The sequence below is a fragment of the Bacillus rossius genome, chromosome 15, assembly GCF_032445375.1.
Source record: "Bacillus rossius redtenbacheri isolate Brsri chromosome 15, Brsri_v3, whole genome shotgun sequence".
Taxonomy (NCBI): Eukaryota; Metazoa; Arthropoda; class Insecta; order Phasmatodea; family Bacillidae; genus Bacillus; species Bacillus rossius.
The window spans coordinates 25678109-25696662 of record NC_086342.1 but is presented as its reverse complement, the minus strand read 5'-3'; the positions used below and the strand labels follow the sequence as shown (position 1 = coordinate 25696662).

Below are 18554 nucleotides of genomic sequence, written 5' to 3'. Positions count from 1 at the left end.
AATTATTAATGCTCCAATATAATTTAAATACATTTCAAACTAACAGCATTTTTTTAATTATATTTTTTAAAGATATGACATATGATACCTAAGCAATCCCATAATGTAAATGGAATATGTGATTATAATAAACAAATTAGTATTATTTGCTAACAATTCTTTTAAAGTTATCAAACGAGTTAATCTTCCACGTTCAGTAGAAATTATAGAATTTGTAACTTTGCATGGTTATTTTTGTAATTGATCTTGCAATGACCATAAAGAAATTTTGTATATTTTCCTCAAGTGTAATGATAGTATTAAAAATTCGATATATATCATAATTTTTATCACAAATACTTCGCTTCACATGCGAAACATGTGTCACGTAACTAGAAAATATAATGTGTTTTTAAAAGTTTTAAGGTTTTGTTTGAAAAGTTTGAAAACTCTATATTCATGTATTTAGTTAAGTTTTAATGTTTGTGTACAGTTTATATTAAAACTTAAGCTGATCTTTGTAGCACATTTTTATAATGTACTTACATCAGTGTGAGTAGTTTTTTGATAGAATACAGAGTAAGACATGGATATATCTTGCGTTTTATGTTAAATAATTAGTTCTAGTTTATTTAGGTCAATGCCCAATTAGCCTAACACAGACTGGCATTTTTCAGCCCTGTAAAATAAATAATAGGTTTCATTGAATTTTATACCAAAAATGTACATGAGTTAAAAGTTTTGTTTTTAAACCAATATTTAGTAGTTCATATATTGGAGGAAGACTCTTATTTTTAATTAAAATTATACAGGAAATAAAAATATATTTTATAACAGTATCTCTCGGCCAATATTTTAATGGCCAAAACATGATTTTACTTGTGGGTTTTCAAATGTTTCTATATAATTTTTTATAGCACGGGTATTAAATATATATTTTTTCTTCTGTGTTGATAAAATACAAAAGTTTATACAAAGTTTAAAAAATTTACTTCTCGTAAATACACGAAATATAAAGGAGACATAGGTAAAATAAATAATATATTACGTAAGCGTTTTTAACCATGATGATTAGTAAAGTGTAACATTGAAATAAAAAGTGTCTAGGATGTGAATTTTTCATTCACTTGTTCGATATTCCTACTAAATCTTGAAAAAAGCTTTTTAGGTGTACAGTGTACGCGTAAAATTAAGCAAAAAAATTATTTGCACGCCATTTGTTCTGCCCTGGTGTGATCCGATGATCCGATTATCCCTCCGACACTGTGTTGATATTTGGTTACCTTCGCGTGAGATTTAAAGCGAATATTTCATCCGGCTTAGAGCCATAATTCCTCAAAATATTTTGGTATGTGTTTGTGACGTGTAAATTTTCTCACGCGCGTTTAACAGGTGCGATAATGCATTAAATATTTTGCGGGTGCGACAAGTAATAATTTATTGCAGTTTTCTCATTGTTTGTAAGTTATATTGCTGCTCGCTCCAAAAAAAAATATGACAGGAAAAGGCCTTTGCAGAAGATGTTATGATCTGTAAGTAATGAATTATCCCAAAAAATGCAAAATTGAGCATAACACGTGTGATCGCTGGGGCCCACAAAGCATTGGAGTGCGGTGATGCATTAAACATACAAAACAAAATAAACTAAAACGGCTTAAAAGTAGTAATTGTCATTTAAAGTTCTTACTAGAAAGTAGCAGCTGATTTGAGAAAATATATTTTAATCGTACAAAGTACCCATAGTGTGGATTCTGCTAAATAAATTAAGGTTTATTTACTAATATAATACTTATTTAATGTAACAGTGAATAATTTGCATCTCGATTCTTTTTGCACAAACTTCTCATAATTCACGTGTAACAGAATTCTCACTATAGGAAATATATATATTTTTTAAATTACATACATATACATAAATTTCATTTCTGAAAAAAAAATGATTTTAAAAATATTTTACATTGAAATTGAGGTTATGCGTGTACATAAACGTCACATTTAATGTGTTCGCAGGTTTCATTCTAGTCTATTGGTTTTCACCATTAAAAGTATACATTTATCGATAGAACTTTTATAATCAATTAAGATTATCATGAACTTATTTAATAACTAAATACGAGTATGAACATAAAATAATGTAAGTTAAAGAGCCGGGAAAACTACCCGCTTAACGTTGCAGACGTACATACGTAGTCGACCGCTCGATGGGGTCTGACTTGAAACGTAAACGTGAAACGTATGAAAGGGGGTTTTCAGGGGGGAGGGGAGAGGGAGGAGATGTGGCAACCTATGTCACGCATGACGCCATTCGGCTGAAGTCAGGTGGAAGGGGCTTTTGAAGTGACTTCATTGCTGTCTGACACGCACCTTCAGGAGACGTCTCGAAGAAGAGTTATGTGAGTCGAGGTCTCTCCTCGGAAGACTTCGCTCAAAGAATGTTTTGGATTGTTGGCGGGGGGGGAGGGGGGTTGGGACTGCGGAGAAGAGGGAACATGCTGACTGCGAAAGAAACAGTTTTTTACTCCAATAACTGTCCTAAGTCTCGACACAATGAAACTCGCAAATGGGGCATTGTTAAAGTTTTAAAATAATATAATACTTCAGCAGTCTATATATTCATGAAAACGGAACAAAAATTATTGTTAAAAATTATAAATTAAAAGTTTTGTTTTCTAGCCTCCATTAAAAAATACATAATATAATGACTAAGCAGTTTAAAACACAAAGAAAACGCTTTTCGTGCATACTGTCTTTTTAAAGAGTCGTTGCAAACAACCTTAAATTAGTCGTGAAAACTGTTTAGATATAAAATTTTAGAAAAAATCAACATTGTTGGCATTTACATAAGCAGTTTGTAAAACTATTCTGCGGAATCATGCGTACAAGGTGAAACTATTATATACCTGGATGCTTTAGATTGATACCGGTTTTGGTAAGGTTTATTTTTTGTACTGAGATATTTTTTTCAGATTAAGGCATTCGTAATGTTTATTTATTACGGTATATATTATTTCAAAGTGATTGTTCTTCAGTTCATATGGTTTAAGTTGTTTCTGTTAAGACTGGATAAATTTGTAAGTCAATCATATAATTTTCTACTGCTTGGACAATAAGACATTAAATATGATTTCCTGGCCGTGTTTTTATTTAAATGGAATTTTTGTTCTAATAAATATATTACATTTATTTATTTAATTTTATTTGGCATTTTCGCTAAATGAATGGTTAGAAGAGCATAGGTCATGCATTGAGGAGTTTTTAGTGTATTTTTCATTTTTTGTTCTGCTTAGTGTCCGTCTTAACATTTTATTCGTATTATTGACACCTAACGTACACCCAAAGATTTTTAATGAGAAAGGAATATTTTCAAATTAAAAATACTTTTAAATAAATACAACTATTTGGCAAATATTTGCCAAACTTTATATAAAACTACAAGTAAAGCGATGTACTTTACCAAATATATATTTTTTGAATAAATAATTTGTTCTTATCTGTTCGGTTACCATAAACATTGTGATAATAAAAATAGCGTAGTTAAAAAAAGATTTTGAAATTTTACATTTATAGCATACAAATATTTATATTTCCTTATTTGTGGCGTACCAAAAATTAAAAAAAAATAACTTGAATGTTAAAAATAAATTTGTGGTTATAATATAATTATAAAACTAAGAAGAATTAGTAATGTCAACCATTCTGAAAATAATATGCAGGCGAGGAGACAAAATTCTCGACACATTTTGACAAATAATATTTTGGCTTTTGAGCAGCAAGCACAGACACAATTTTTGATCTTCGGGAATAATCAGTTTAAATATTTCTCTTAATTAAAATCACAAAAGCGGATTTAAATGACAGTTCAGATCATAAAAAAATATTTTCTTTTTTTATTTAAAGCTTGCACTTATCTTCAAAACGCTTTAAATTTGAAAAATAAAAAAAAAATATTAAAGAAAATTGTTCACAATTTTTTTCTTATGAAGTTTGTAATTTAAATTTGTGTAGTGCAGCAAGAAGTTCATTTATCTTTTAAAAAAATACATGGGACACAAAAAAGAACTTCTTTTTATAAGTAAACTCGTAAAAAAAGTCTAATGTTTATAACAGTTTGAAACACATCGAGTCGATTAGATACTCGCTTATGGACAGTTAACACAAATATAAGAAACAGTTTACTCATTGTCATAATGTAAAAATGTTGATTTCATTTTGGCGGTTCTGAATTTCCCAAAAATACAATTAAAATTATTGTTAGAATGACAAACGGAAGAAGAAAATACCGAGAGAACGTGTATTTGCACAGCTCATGTCAACAAATGTATTCATAAGTAGTAATTTTAAAATATTAGGTATGAATTTTAAGTTTTGTCCCACCAAAAACTTTAGTTTAACTTTAGATTTGTTTGTTATAATAAAAAAAATTAAGTTATTAAAATTGGATCAGGTACGTTATATTTTTACTAAATTTTTTTAACGAGACTTTATCAATATTTAGTTTTTCGAACAAACATTTTTTTTCCATTGCGTTAAGTGTTCACAAAAAATCAAGGGAACAAATATTTTAGAATGTAACTTATTAGAAAACAACTGTATATGGATTTCTAATTACAGTTTGTCAAGAAATTGAAGATTTCTCGGAAATTTGTAGATTATATACTTACTTTGTAATTAAAGATAGTGAAAGCGAATACCATAGCCGGAAATAAATATGTTCTAAATCAGTTTAGTAGAAATCTCTACTCCAAACTACGTCATGATACAGTAAGATTATTGTGCAGCACTAGAATCACACAACTATTTAGCTTTAGTTTACTGCACACTACTTCCATGTTGAGGTATGTGATAGCTATGATCTAGCGAAATGAATGTTCTGTTAAGCGGTTATAAGAAAAAAATATTTGTTTTAGCTAATAAAAATAGTATTTAATTAATTTTTTGTCAATGTTTTCTAAAGTGAAAGGAAATGTGAAAATGCTTGCAGGTAATTGTAAAGATATGTTATTGTATTACTTAAAATAATGAGTCTGGTGAATTTTATATATGACTGAAGCAAGGCCTGTAGATTATTGACATTAATGCATAGTTTTAGTTGGATGAAAAGAAACGACTTACAGATAAATAGCTAATTACAGTTCGGTTAACATTCTAAACCAAATTTTTTAAAGAATTTTAATTTTTTTTTAATTTTTCTGCCATGAATGCATAACATTTGACTAATTTTAAACTTTCTTTAAAGAGCTTTGGAATAAATTGTTTCTTAGCGACATCTGTATTCAGACACAGTGTGTGTCTAATTGATATTCAAGAGGCGGGCTTCTCGTGAAGACATCGATTGAGATCCAGAGAAAGGTTCTTTGAACACATTCAGGTACTCCGTACGGGGATGGTTGCTATCGACTTCGTAACACAATCCCCCTGTGGCTTAAACACTCACCTGGGATTTGGCTTACGCAGCAGTAAAAAATGTTGGGCCACGCCAACAGAGGAATACAATGGCTCTAACAATCTGTGCGCATCGATTTTCGTTCGCGGCGCTGATTCAAGAGTTGTAATCCCTTTTCCTGTTTTTCCAACCTATAATTTCGACTCACGCTCTATAGACTAACGTGATTTGGCATTTAATCGAGCACAGCATATAAATGCTGGCTTGACACTAATATTGAATTACTGTTTTAAAAAAAGAAACGAAAGTTAGCCAAATAAGTCAGTACTGCAATTATTATTAGAAACGACAGTTAAATAAGTGCCATTATTTCCTATCGTTATAAGTATTAGTTGAAACTGAGAATTGTAGTGTAAATTATCTCCCATGAAGCGTAAGTATGATTGTAGCAATTCGTGGCGAAATTTGCTTATAATAAGTGTAATATTTATGGTAATTTTTCTTAGAAAATTGCATGTATAGACAAACGTAAATAATAAGTAACGCAAAGACACATTGAAAAACAAAACTCCCAGGTAACAGAGAGCTTCAAAGTTCTCGAAAATATGATTTATACTGTAGGCTACTTTAAGCTTGTCCACGTAACAGTGTCATAAGAATAGAAATAAATGTTGACACATTGTGTGCAATATCTGTGAAATGAATATATTCATTACAGAGTTTAAATATTTTTGAATTTTGAAACCATTTTTATATATTGAGTATTACACAGTTGTTTATATTTGAGTTAAATTATTCAAACTGATTGTGAATATTTTGCATATTTTAATTTCTGTTAGTGACAACTCTCAAAACTGCAATGTACAGTGAGGCTGCAGAAAATGCTTTGTAGAAATAACATTATGAAATTAATAACCATTATGTTAAATGTAATGGCTATAGTATGATTATCTATTCAAACGTTTTATTATTCTAAGTATCATTAGAAATCAATACCTAGATTAAATTCCTAAATAGTTCTCTCCATACAGATCATTTTGCGGTAAGTGCACCTTTATGTTTGTCATTAAACAAATCATTTATAACATCAAGTTCAAATCATCGTTCCAGACAATAAATTGCAAAGTTTTCAAACGACAAACTGGGATATTTCTTACCCATCAAATCGCTGGTAATATGAAAGCTTAAAAAATGAATTATTTAATGTGAACTCACCTGAAAATAAACTTACCAATTTTTTCTGAGCTTGAATTAAAAAAATTAAAAAAAATATAATAGGATTTTTTGTATTTACGTAGCGGAGAAAATTTTTAGGTAGACATTACAACTCTTATAAATTTATTTTTTGTGTTTATAATTTTTGTTTTCGTGTAATTTTTTGAAATATCAAACAACTAAATCTATACTTATAATAAAACTGTTCAAGGAAAAAATGTCTGTATATTAGATGACATTATGAAAAAACTATTGGAAATGGCTAATTACATTATCAAGAACTCAAAAATATAGTTTAAAAATTTTTTCTCTGTTTGTCTGTTCGTCTCTTTGTTCGATTATCAAACGAAAACTACTAAACGGATTTTGGTGACCTATTTTTTATTAGAAAGCTCTTTGGCTAAATTAAAAACAAGACTATGTCTATGTACAGAATTCGAACCCATTGGGGGTGAAAGAAAATTAAATATGATTTTAAAATAATTATATTTCTGAAACCAATCAAGCTAAATAAAAAATATTAGGTACCAATAATTAACATACATAGCCATCCAACCAAACAATTTAAATTCCGCGAAAACCAACCCTTTAGGTAGGAATTAAAAGGGGGTAAACATGATTAAAAAATAAATAATAATATCACTGAATTTAATTAAGACTAACAAATTTAACCAATGATTAGTCGCACTATGAGCATTTCTCTAACGCTAAAAACTTTTCCACTTTTCCAGCTGAGTTTTCAACTTTAAATGGACAGCTTTTTAATTGGTAGCAATCCCCTGTAATGTTCGGGATATCCACAGTTCGTTGTATTTGTCAACCTGCGAGTTGACCTCCAGCCACAGAATAGCCATATAAACGCAGTGATGTTAACTTATTTTTTTATTGAGCCTTACTGGCTCTTCATGTGTGTTCCAAACCTGTGCTGCAACCACAGGAAATTATTCAGAACGGACACTGGAGTGTGAATAATAGGAATAAACAAAATACAAGTTATTCTTGGAACAAGTACCGAAATTATTACGGGAATTTAAAAAGTTATATCTTGTAGTTACGTAAAATGAGGAGATTGAATGACTAACGTTATCAAGTGTAGTTTTCCGCACGTGTGTGGATAATTATTATTAGTTTAAATTATTTGAACAGCGTAGCATAATCTTGGGTTTCATGTTCGCTAGCTAGCGTTTTCTTTATAAAACCCATACCCGAGTTGGAAAACAAACTGAAAACCAGATTGTAAGTTAGGGCTGTTTGTTTTTATGGTCGAAGAATGTGGGTCGCCACACAAAATCCGTTAAATTCAAATTTTACCAAATATAAGGTGTTATTTCACATAATTTAAAATTAATACTTCACGCTAAAGTTCACAGTCCATACAAAGTATATTTAATCTATATCAGCTGCTGGTGTAGCCTGTATCATGTAACTTGTCTCAAGTTTGGTATTTATTTGATGTGGTACCAACGTTCTTCATATCCTTCTGTCCCTGTTTTTGTCAACTGTGTTAGTGTACATGTTCAAGTGATTGTCATTGTGCGTATAAACATATCATGTATTACTTTGTAAGTGAAAGTTGCTAAATTTACACTTTTTAAACTACACAATTTCATAAAAATTGCTTGAGACAAAATATTTCTCTAAATAAAACCATTTTATTATCTGGAGAAAAAAAACTTTCCATTTGGTCTTGAGCACTTTAAGGCGTTTCAGGAATGTACGTATGATTAACTAATGAAATAAGTCTCTACTGTTGTCAAATAATTATGATGAGTGTTAATTTTTGTCATATTAATAATATATTTTGATATTAAAAATATTATTTTACTATTAATTTTAAGAGTAATACTGGGCTTCTACCAAGATCTCTTTTATTATCATTGTGTAACCAAATGTTCCGGAACCAAAGTTTGATGAAGATGAGGGTACTGAAAAATTATTTTTTTGAATTAACAAATACTTTCTTACATAATCATTTGGATTTTGTTACCTTAGAAGTAACCTGAATGTCCCAGTTGTGTTTTTTTATATTGAAAGACTCATTTGTTAACCCATTTAAATTTTTTATTTTATTACCTTAGCTGCCTGTGGTTAATGCAAACCAAAATAATTTACAAAATTTCAGAGAGAACGTAATTTTTCATACTTTTCTTATTAATGTTTTCTGAAGAAGGCCGAACAATACCTTTACAACAAAGCGTTGAATTCATCTGGAATAGTCTACATGTGGTCTAAATACTTTATTTAAACTTTAACATTAATTAATAATATTCGGAATGTGATTTAACTATAAAATGGCACGCATTACACAGCCAAAGAGCATTATATGTTCCACATTGACAGTTTGATCAAACGAAACCAAGTTTTTGCATGCCTAGAAACATTTCATTACAGAAAACTACATAAAGATCATAAAGTTTCGTTTTTTAAGATAAATGCCTAAAAACATTAATGTTCATTTATAAAAAAATATATAAGAACAACCAAAACCTGAGAAACCATTGTAGCGAGTTTGTTTTATTTTGGAAACAAACTTGAAGTAACTGCCTGAATTTTTTTTAAAAGTATTGGGTTTTCTATTTTACTAAACAACATGAATTACCACAGGGGCAAACACAAGGTAGATATTTCCGGTCACAATGACGGATGACGATGTATTACATCTATAATTTGTACCGCATTATACCCCATTACCAAGTCCTCTTATGGTACACCTGGGAAATTTCAGTATGGTGCCAATCTGTTATTCATGCCCAAACTTTGGGAGAAAAGTATGAATATAAAGTTCATCGGTAATCTTGACCAATAACGCCATTTTGTGTCCAGATATGCTATCCCAGTTACTAGTGTATATATAACTGGGAGATTGCTAGTTTCATTTGAAAGATAATTTTAAAGCTTATTTTAAGTTTTTATGCATTGGGAATTGGGTCTTATAATTATAATTGTTATATTACCCTTTCTTGTAAAGTGTTGGGTATTGAACCACCTTACCCTTCCTATAGCACATCATAGTTGAAACTATGGGTGCCACCCAGATTAAGCCGAGGTCCAGAACACTTATATTTATATATATATATGCGTTCCTTAGCCAGTCATAGAGGAAAGAACGAGTGTTCAACATTAGCTGCCGGAATACGTGCAATGAACCAGCACCTGGATCCCATTTCAGGTTACTCCTGTGTGACCTCCCAAAAGGCATGGAGAAAGAATATAGAATACCCAAATTCTAGAGACCATAACTATAACCACCGCTGGACTCGTCATCCCTGTCCGGCTAAGACCCCCCACTCAGACAAGATACTTGGTCTGGAAGAATGTTTTCCTCCTTCGTTGGAGAAAGTTCAAATATTCAGCCCCAAGCTGCAGAACATTTGTTATACGCCAGTACCTTGTATCTGTTTAAAGGTACAACGCATGTAACCTCTCTAGAAATTGGAGATAGACAATATCCAACCAATTACCATCCCAATCCGAGACCCCAAGGCTAACCTCACAGTTGGTCTGTGGCAATTCCTAGCCAATCACTTCGATACACATGAGACCCTCAGCTCAGACAGTAGGTTAAGGAAAGGTAAATCTCTATGAATACCTACCAATCGCCTACTCAATCCGAGACACCAAAGGCTAACCTCACAGTTGGTCCACGGCAATTCCTAGCCAGTCACTTGGATACGCATGAGACCCTCAGTTCAGACAGTAGGTTAGGGAAAGGTAAATCTCTAGTAAGAAGTGGAAGATGCAGCACTCACCGTTGAGACTGACCTCGGCGGGCGGCAGCGCGAACTTGGTGCGGGGCCCCGTCGACTCGCACGACTGCCGGCTGTCAACGCTATCGCCGCTGAGGCGACCAGGAGGCTGGACGCTGCCGTCGCTGGGGTGCAGGTACCGGTGCCCGTGCCGCCCCATCTGGCTGGTCCTGTGCTGGTGGATGCTGTTGAGCAGGATGTTGCTGGAGGTGCGCGACAGAGCCTCGCGCTGCCGCACCGCCTCCTTGTAGATGCGGTAGTACATGGTGACCATCACCACCCCGGGGATCCAGAACGACACCCCAGAGGAGATCATCGCGTAGTACTTGTTGACGACGAACACGCACACGTCCGGGTTCTCCTCCCTGAAGCGCTGGTGGTCCTCCGTGGTGTACCAGCCCAGGAAGATGGGCGTGAAGGATATCAGCGCCGGCAGCAGCCACACCCACACCAGCATGAAGGACACCGTGCGGTGCGTCATCGTGATCGGGTACTCCAGCGGTCGCACGATGGCGTAGTAGCGGTCCACGCTGATGCAGCACAGGTGCAGGATGGACGCCGTCGAGAAGTACACGTCCAGGGAGTTCCACACATCGCACATGAAGTACCCGAACAGCCACGTGCCGCCCGTCAGCTCGACGCTCGCGTTGAAGGTCATGGCGCAGAGCGCCACCAGCATGTCTGCCATGGCGAGCGACACCACGTAGTAGTTGGTGATGATGCGCAGTTTGCGGTGGCGGACGACGCTGATGATGACGAGGGCGTTGCCCAGCACGGCGGCCACGATGATGGTGCCCATGGCGAGGCCCTTGAACACCAGCGGCAGGAGGTCGTCCCACGACGCCGCCACCGCTGCCGCTGCAGCCGCCGCGGGCGCCACCGTGGCGCTGCTGTCGTTGCCTCCGTGATCCGCCGACGTAGTGCCCGGCGTCTGCGAGCTGCCCGACAGCGTCGCCATGCCACTTAGCATCTCGCGCGCGCTTCCCGTGCCCGAGGGTGGCTCAGCGCGTCGCGACGTCACCGTGAGGTCGCCGGGTCCTCGGCGGTCGACACATCGTCGTCAGGGTCGCCGACTAACCCTGCAGCTTCTCCAGGGGAATTAATTAGCTCGGAAAAAACTGATATTTACCTACCTCTCATATTATTGTAACACTGCACCAGAACCATCACGATCATCCTACTACAATTCCTATTCATAGAAATCGTCATTATACTTGATATATTGAACAATTTTTGACGTCATATGAATATATATAATACTACACAGAATTATTAAAAAAAACAATAACAACAAATTATTTAAGCATTATGATATGATTTATGTGAATGTCGACACGCTATCGCACCCGATCTTATTTTTCAACTGGTGTCATATTTTTTTTTCCCGCGAGCAGACCGGAAGGACCGGGAGGACGAGCGCCGTCGGGACGCCTTCTGGACGCCCGGATGAAACACGACGACGCTCGCGCGCTCTGTCGTGTCGTGTCCCGCGCCACGCGCCGCAGACTGCGCGCCAGCCCGCGCTCGCAAGTGCCCGGGGCCGCGCGGTTCTTGGCGGGTGGAGGGGGTGTGTTTCGACGCCTGGAGGGGGAGGAAGGGGAAGGGGGCGGCCGGGACGCCCCCCCGTGCGTCTGCGCACCACGTCGCGGAAGGGGGTGGTTGCGCTTGCACGCGACGCCACGACCCTCCCGACACCCCCGCGCCCCTTTTCACCTACCCCCCAGGGGGACAGATGTTACTAGTTCCGTCCCCGCGCTAACAAACCCAATTGTGCGGAGAGGATTTCTTCCCCTCTCAGTTCACTGTTTAAGTAAACTGCAAGAGTACTTAAGCACGGAGTCTACTCCTTTCCTCCCTTATCCTACATTAATTAAAAATGTTTAATTATTCGCCTTCTTCACGTAGTATTTATATATAAAAAAATATTTTCCCTTTCCCTCTTTCAGCATGTTGTTAAAGTGTCGAAATTTAAAAACAAAAAATTATACAGTTTAGTTTCAAACAAATTTCAATGTTTCTAAAATTTCCATAATGACTACCCTGTTCTGATACTATTTGTTCGTTTAGCCCCACCTTAAAACTCTTTTTAAGTAATTGTTGTTTTTCCAACCAAGAATAAAAATATATAGTTACTGTTAGTGAAAATTTATAATAAATACTTTTGCTTTCTATTTGTTATTGATGCACGGTCACAATTTTACGTAATACGAGCCACTATCTTAAATTTATTTAAATATATAAGGCTTTATCGAACACGCCAGGAAACCAAATTTTCCTATGGTTTAAATCATTAATTTTTTGATTATGAATTATATATTATGTGTTTAAAGTTTAGTGATAATATATTTTTATAATATACATACAAGAGGTTTAATAACGAGCTTGAATTTATTCTTACCAAATGATGGTATTAGTTTAATATACATTTATTTTAAAAAATATTGTCAAAATTAAATAAAGATGATGCAACACTGTGAAGTTCAATAATTGTTTTATAAATATGATTTTGTAATTGTTAAATAAATGATTTCAAAGAGTAAAATATTCTTACTAGCAATAAAACAGAATATTATATTTTATTACCTGTAGGACTTATCTTTTGTTGTTATATTGTAATATTAACGTAAGATCAAAAACTTTGTCAACATTTTAGTACCTACTTATATTTATATTATTAATAATTTAATACTATAGGTATGTTGTTTTTAATTTTTCATATTTTTTTGTGTGTAACGTAGTTTGAAAAAGACAATCTTAATGACTTATTTATGCAATTACAAACTTTAAGAATAAAACTCTAAGTAGACACAAATTATCGAAAAATGTATAACTATGACAAATTAAATTAGTTGGTTATCTAACACTGATTGAATAAAAATAAATTATATTAATGACTTAACTTAATAAAATTTAGGGGATACATTTTCATAAATTATTTTTAACCAGTGAATTCGTCAATAGACTAAATAACTGAACAAATATTTCTCCTGCGTAACTTGTTTTATAATATAAAGTTTAATATTTTTCAAGAACTCTGTTTCATATTATGACTACATTCTAGCAATATATTTACAGATTTGAGGTGATAAGTAGCTTAGACACTTAAAATTTTCAAAATTACCTGAGATCGAATTTGTGGTAATGAATTTCGAGATAAAAATAATGCTTCATTGTATCACAGAAAACATTTAACGCAAAAAAATGAATTTAAATAATCTTTGCAAGTAATTTTTTCATGAGAAAAAAAAAACAAATGAGAGGGGAATTTACCCACTGTTCAACTTGAGTCATGACCCTAGGTGTTTTTTTTTTTCCAAGACTCGGAATTGTGAGGATGAAATATGGAAGTAAACGCTGCTGAAGAAAGAAAGAAAGAAAGAAAGAAAAAATTTAGGTCATGGCCTCAGGCCAAACTTGCACTTTAAACGGTTTTCGGCTTTAAAAAAATGAAACGATCGTAGTTTGGAATAATTTGTGCTTTCGAGCGGATGAAAGCTGTATTCATGGTTGTTACCGCAGTTTATTGCGAAAAAGCGTAAATACGTCTGAAAAAATTTCATAAACATTTTTTATTCATACAATAAATTGTGTAAAAAGATCGTCCCAGAATAAATATGAAATGCATTTACTGAAATTGCTACGTGAAATCATATAAACGTTTGAATAAAATGAACTATGTTAATTTTGGTCGAATTTCGATGTCAGAGAGAATTATTATTTTTTAATAAATTTATAATATATTTAAGTCAGTGATGTTACATTCCCTACTGTTATCAAATAATAGAATCTATATTAATTACAAAATTATTCGAGGTAAAAGTCTATACATCGGGTGATATAAAAAATATTTTGTAAACTGAAAAAATATTGTTTTTAAAATAGTTGGCCATTTGTATGTTTGTTTGTTTGTTCCGGCATCAATCGAAACTACTGAACGAGATATATGATTTTTTTATTAGTATGGTATTTGGTTAACTTAGACACTGTGTTAAATATTTACAGATATAACTCCTTATTTACCAAACGTGGTAAATAAGAAGTAAATATGGTTTTAAGATGATTAATTGTATCTTCTAAGCTACCTAGTGAAACACAGTAAAAATATATTGGGGTTCAGAAATAAATATAGCAAAATACTAACCACAGTTATATGATTTTGCAAAATTCAAATCTTAAGAGGTGTAAAACAGATACGCATGATTTTAAAAACAAATAAATTCAACTAATCCAAATACACTAGAATAAAAGGTAAGAAATTTAAGACATAAAAATATTTATTTATAAATACGTTTTGTATTTTACCCCAATTGATTGAAATTGTTGTTAAGGGTATACAAAGGTTGAAAGTTTTGATTATTTAAAAAAATTTTTTTTCAAAAACCAATAAACTAAAACGTAAAATATTTTGTTTAAGTAAAAAAAAACATGGGTAATTATTATTTATCATAAAAAATATCTCCAAAGCAAATCAAACGGGAGGTAAAAAATATTTAGCAATAATTACTTATTTATAGATCTATATATTGAATTACTTCAAAAGTTTTTTAATATTTTTGTAGATTAAACTGCAACTTACAGGTAAAATTAATAATTTTATACACGATTCTACATTTAAAACAGGCAAAAGTTTTTAAAATCTTCAATAAATCTAGTTAGCAGCGTTAAAAAGATAATTTAGTTATTCTGAGCATATACATATAGGTATAACAAAATAAATAATATTTTTAATGTAAGCGATGGCATGATTGTAATTAAAATGTAATAGGGCCGTTTATAAAATTTTCTAAACTGTCTACCTCATTTAATGAAAAAAAAAGGTAAGTGTGATTTCATTAATTTTAAATGTATCCTCAAATAAACAAATTTGGAAATTTTTAAACGGGTAATATCTTAATATATAGGTATAAAAATATTTAAAAGGCTCGCGGATTACAATTTTAGAAAAAAATAACAATCTTAAACTATTTTGCTAATAACTATATCCTATATTCATCTGACATTAAATTGAATTTATTTCTTTCGTAAATTCGTTTGTAATTTACGACATACTTTTCTCACAATGGTAAAAAAATAAGCAATACCATTAAATTGCGCAAGCGAAGCCGTGGATTGTTATACAGTAAGGTACAGAGTTGTACCTATACTGAATAAATATTCAAAGTTTTTTTTTAAAACCTTTAGTCCCTGCGCAAAAAACTGTCAGCCTTAGAAAGGCTTCCGAGGAAAGAGAGCTCTGTTAACGCAAGCAAGGAAATGAATGCAGTCTGTCTAAACCATCTCATGTAATTCATCTAAACTTTGACCTTTCCTAAAGTTGTAAGTAGTAAGGCAGTGGTATCACGTTGTCCAAATGCAACTTGCAAATCATCACGTGATGTATATTTATTTAGAAGCACTGACAGCCACATAAAATTACTTACTAACGCTTTTGACGAAACAACAGTGAAATTATTCTTGGACAATTGGTACTTGTATCAAAAGCAATCTAAATGGAGACAAGTTAAAATGCACTTTACATAATTTCTGATGTGTAACATCAATAGCTCTCAGTATAGTCATTTGGAATAATGAAACGGAAGTCGTATGGAACGGAAATGTGTAACCACGGTGCTGCCATCTGTGGCGGATGGCGCGAAACAAAGTTTACAAAGTCAAAGGGAAACTTTATAATTTTAACTGTTTAATGAATTTTTAACAAAATGAGCAGTATTTTAATTAAATTCCTTGTTGAAATAAGGTCTATAGGCCGGAGTTTATAATTTTTTCGAGTCGTTTCATTTTGTAGTTTAACCTTGCAGTCTGAAAATCGAATGATTCAATAGTCAATGTAGCTGCTGTGGCAAAACATTTAAGCGGTGGGTGCGAAAACTACGTGTTATTCGCGTCAATAAGTGTAGTTAAAAACACAATTTTCGTATATTACACACGCCCGGCGTTATTATAAGGAATTCTACGTTAAATTTCGTGTCCGAGTTTTGCATTACACGAGAACACTGTAAGTTTGCTCGTACCTACCAATCTTTGATGTTAGACATCTCTGGGAAGTACTTAAAGACTCGCTTATTTTTTTTTTAAATTCCGACACACCGCAAGTGGTCCGACGCTGGAATGATTCCTTTGGTGAAGTCTCATGGCAAGATAAAACGTTCGCGAGCTCATTAGTTCTCAAACGTAGAGAGAATAACAGCGTGCAGGTGTGAAACTAATTGAAAATATAAACCCTTCACGCTGGGATCTCAATAGTCCGACTAAATAAGGTTTGTATTTCCATCGTGTCATGGCGATATATTACTGAAAGATTGTCGGAATTTTGTTTTTGAATGATAGACTCTTTTATTTACTGTATACACTATAAATAGGGACCGGAAAAATTCGCGGGTTCAAATACCTGTAGGATAAACTCCATAGTTCTACGTACACTCGTCAAATGCCACCCACTCATTGGCTGCTGTCTTGTGAGACGTTCCAGCGTAGCAGCCTGTGATTCGATAAAGCTTTGGTTGGGTGTCTCATTGGCCCAGGGTCATCCAGGTGAGTTGTGAACCAATAGCAGAGGCAGCACTGAGGTATAACGATTTGTATTTTAGCCTATCGCGAAATGAATTCGCGAATTTTTCCGGTCTCTAACTATAAATGATCGTGTATTTTTTAAGTTCCTTTCACAAAATTTATTTATGTAATAATTTTTTTACGTTGAATTTTAACCGGTTTTTTTCCTAATATATATTGAATTTTGATTAATCAGATATTTTTTTTAAATAAGATCCACTAAACAAAACCTGTAAATATTGGCGGCTGGCCAATGTGTAGTGCAAATTTATTGGTAAATAACATTTAATATCTTGCCGTTTGTTTCTGTTGGTGGCTCGGTTAAAAAAAACATAATGTTTACAATAATTAAATTTTTGCGGTCACATAGGATCATTTGCATCGTGTCTATCACGCCAATGTTATCCCATAGTTAATTATGTATTCTGAAAATGCGCTTCCTATATTTTGGTTGTGCAACGCTACACGAGTATGTGCCAGTCATTCAGCAACTTTTTAAAAAACAAAATCATGGAATAACGGAACGATTTTATACGGGTTCGTGCCTTCATGCAAAAAACGGTACTTTGCCATTACTTTGCTATTACATTATGCAGCTTTGAAATACAGTATTGATGAGACATGAACAAACTTCTGTGTGAAGGAATACTTTTTTTACAGTAAAATAAGATTATTTTGTTAACTGTATATTGAGTCACTAGAAATCTACTAAACGCATATTTTGAATTTAAGTTTATTCAGTATAGTAAAAGTAATTTAAAATGCACAGATGTAGATTCGGGTAGTTTTTCCTAAAAATTAATATTTTACATCGTTTATGAATATAAGTTAAGAAATTAATTTTAGCGATTCGCTGGATATTAACATCACAGCAAATTGAAAATAATTAAAAATAGTTATCCATTTATACCCATAAAACAAAACTCATCACATCTATAGTGCTTGAGTGAAATATATGACAACTACAATATGAAGAAAACTAGTTAGGAATGAAACCATGTTAAACATAACTTAAATTTTAATTGCTTGAAAATAAAAGCCAGGGTTAAGGATAAATATCACCTATAAGCCATGCTTGTTAGTTGAGTTTTAAAAGCATTTATATTTTAGTTAGATTAATACGGATTCTGTAATATTAAGTAACTACATATTGTCTTAACAATTGTAACACTAGGTCTGTGCTGCAAGTTATTTGCAATTTGAAAACATGTTTGAAATTTTTCATAAAAGTATGTCCTGTGGCTGGGTGCTGGGTATGGATTTAATATTGTCGGACGCCATACTGAATTTTAACGTCAAGAACTCCATATTGTATGTAATTGTCCTTAATTCTTGACCCCGGCTGCTATTTTGGATGACCTTGACCTTGACTGCCATCCTGGATTTCAACATTTTTAATTATGTCATTAGCTGTGTGTCATGTGTGGTAATAGACAGTCTTGTTGAACTATCCTGAAAAAAAAAACATGCCAATATTTACAAAGAACTCGCTTCACTATCCAGGAAGCCCAAATAAATCACTGAAGACTTTAATAGTTTGCTTTTTGTACTTTTGGTATTGTAGAATTGATCATATCGTCCAATTAATTAATTATTACTCAACAATTTCAAGGTTTTTTCCCGAATATTCAGGTTGTTAATGACCGATTTTCAATATGTCGGCCAAGGTAAAAAACTAGTGA

The 18554-nt window shown here is 33.3% G+C and overlaps 1 protein-coding gene across 1 annotated transcript; it reads right to left on the bottom strand.

The window, feature by feature from the left end:
* Positions 1-7469: 7469 nt before the first annotated feature.
* Positions 7470-11140, bottom strand: LOC134539661 (octopamine receptor beta-3R-like). The gene is made up of 2 exons (XM_063381848.1): positions 10340-11140; positions 7470-7502 (listed from the first exon to the last, which is right to left on the bottom strand). The coding sequence occupies exons 1-2, from the start codon at positions 11120-11122 to the stop codon at positions 7470-7472; spliced, it is 816 nt and encodes a 271-aa protein (XP_063237918.1). The 5' UTR covers positions 11123-11140.
* Between the last annotated feature and the right edge of the window lie 7414 nt (positions 11141-18554).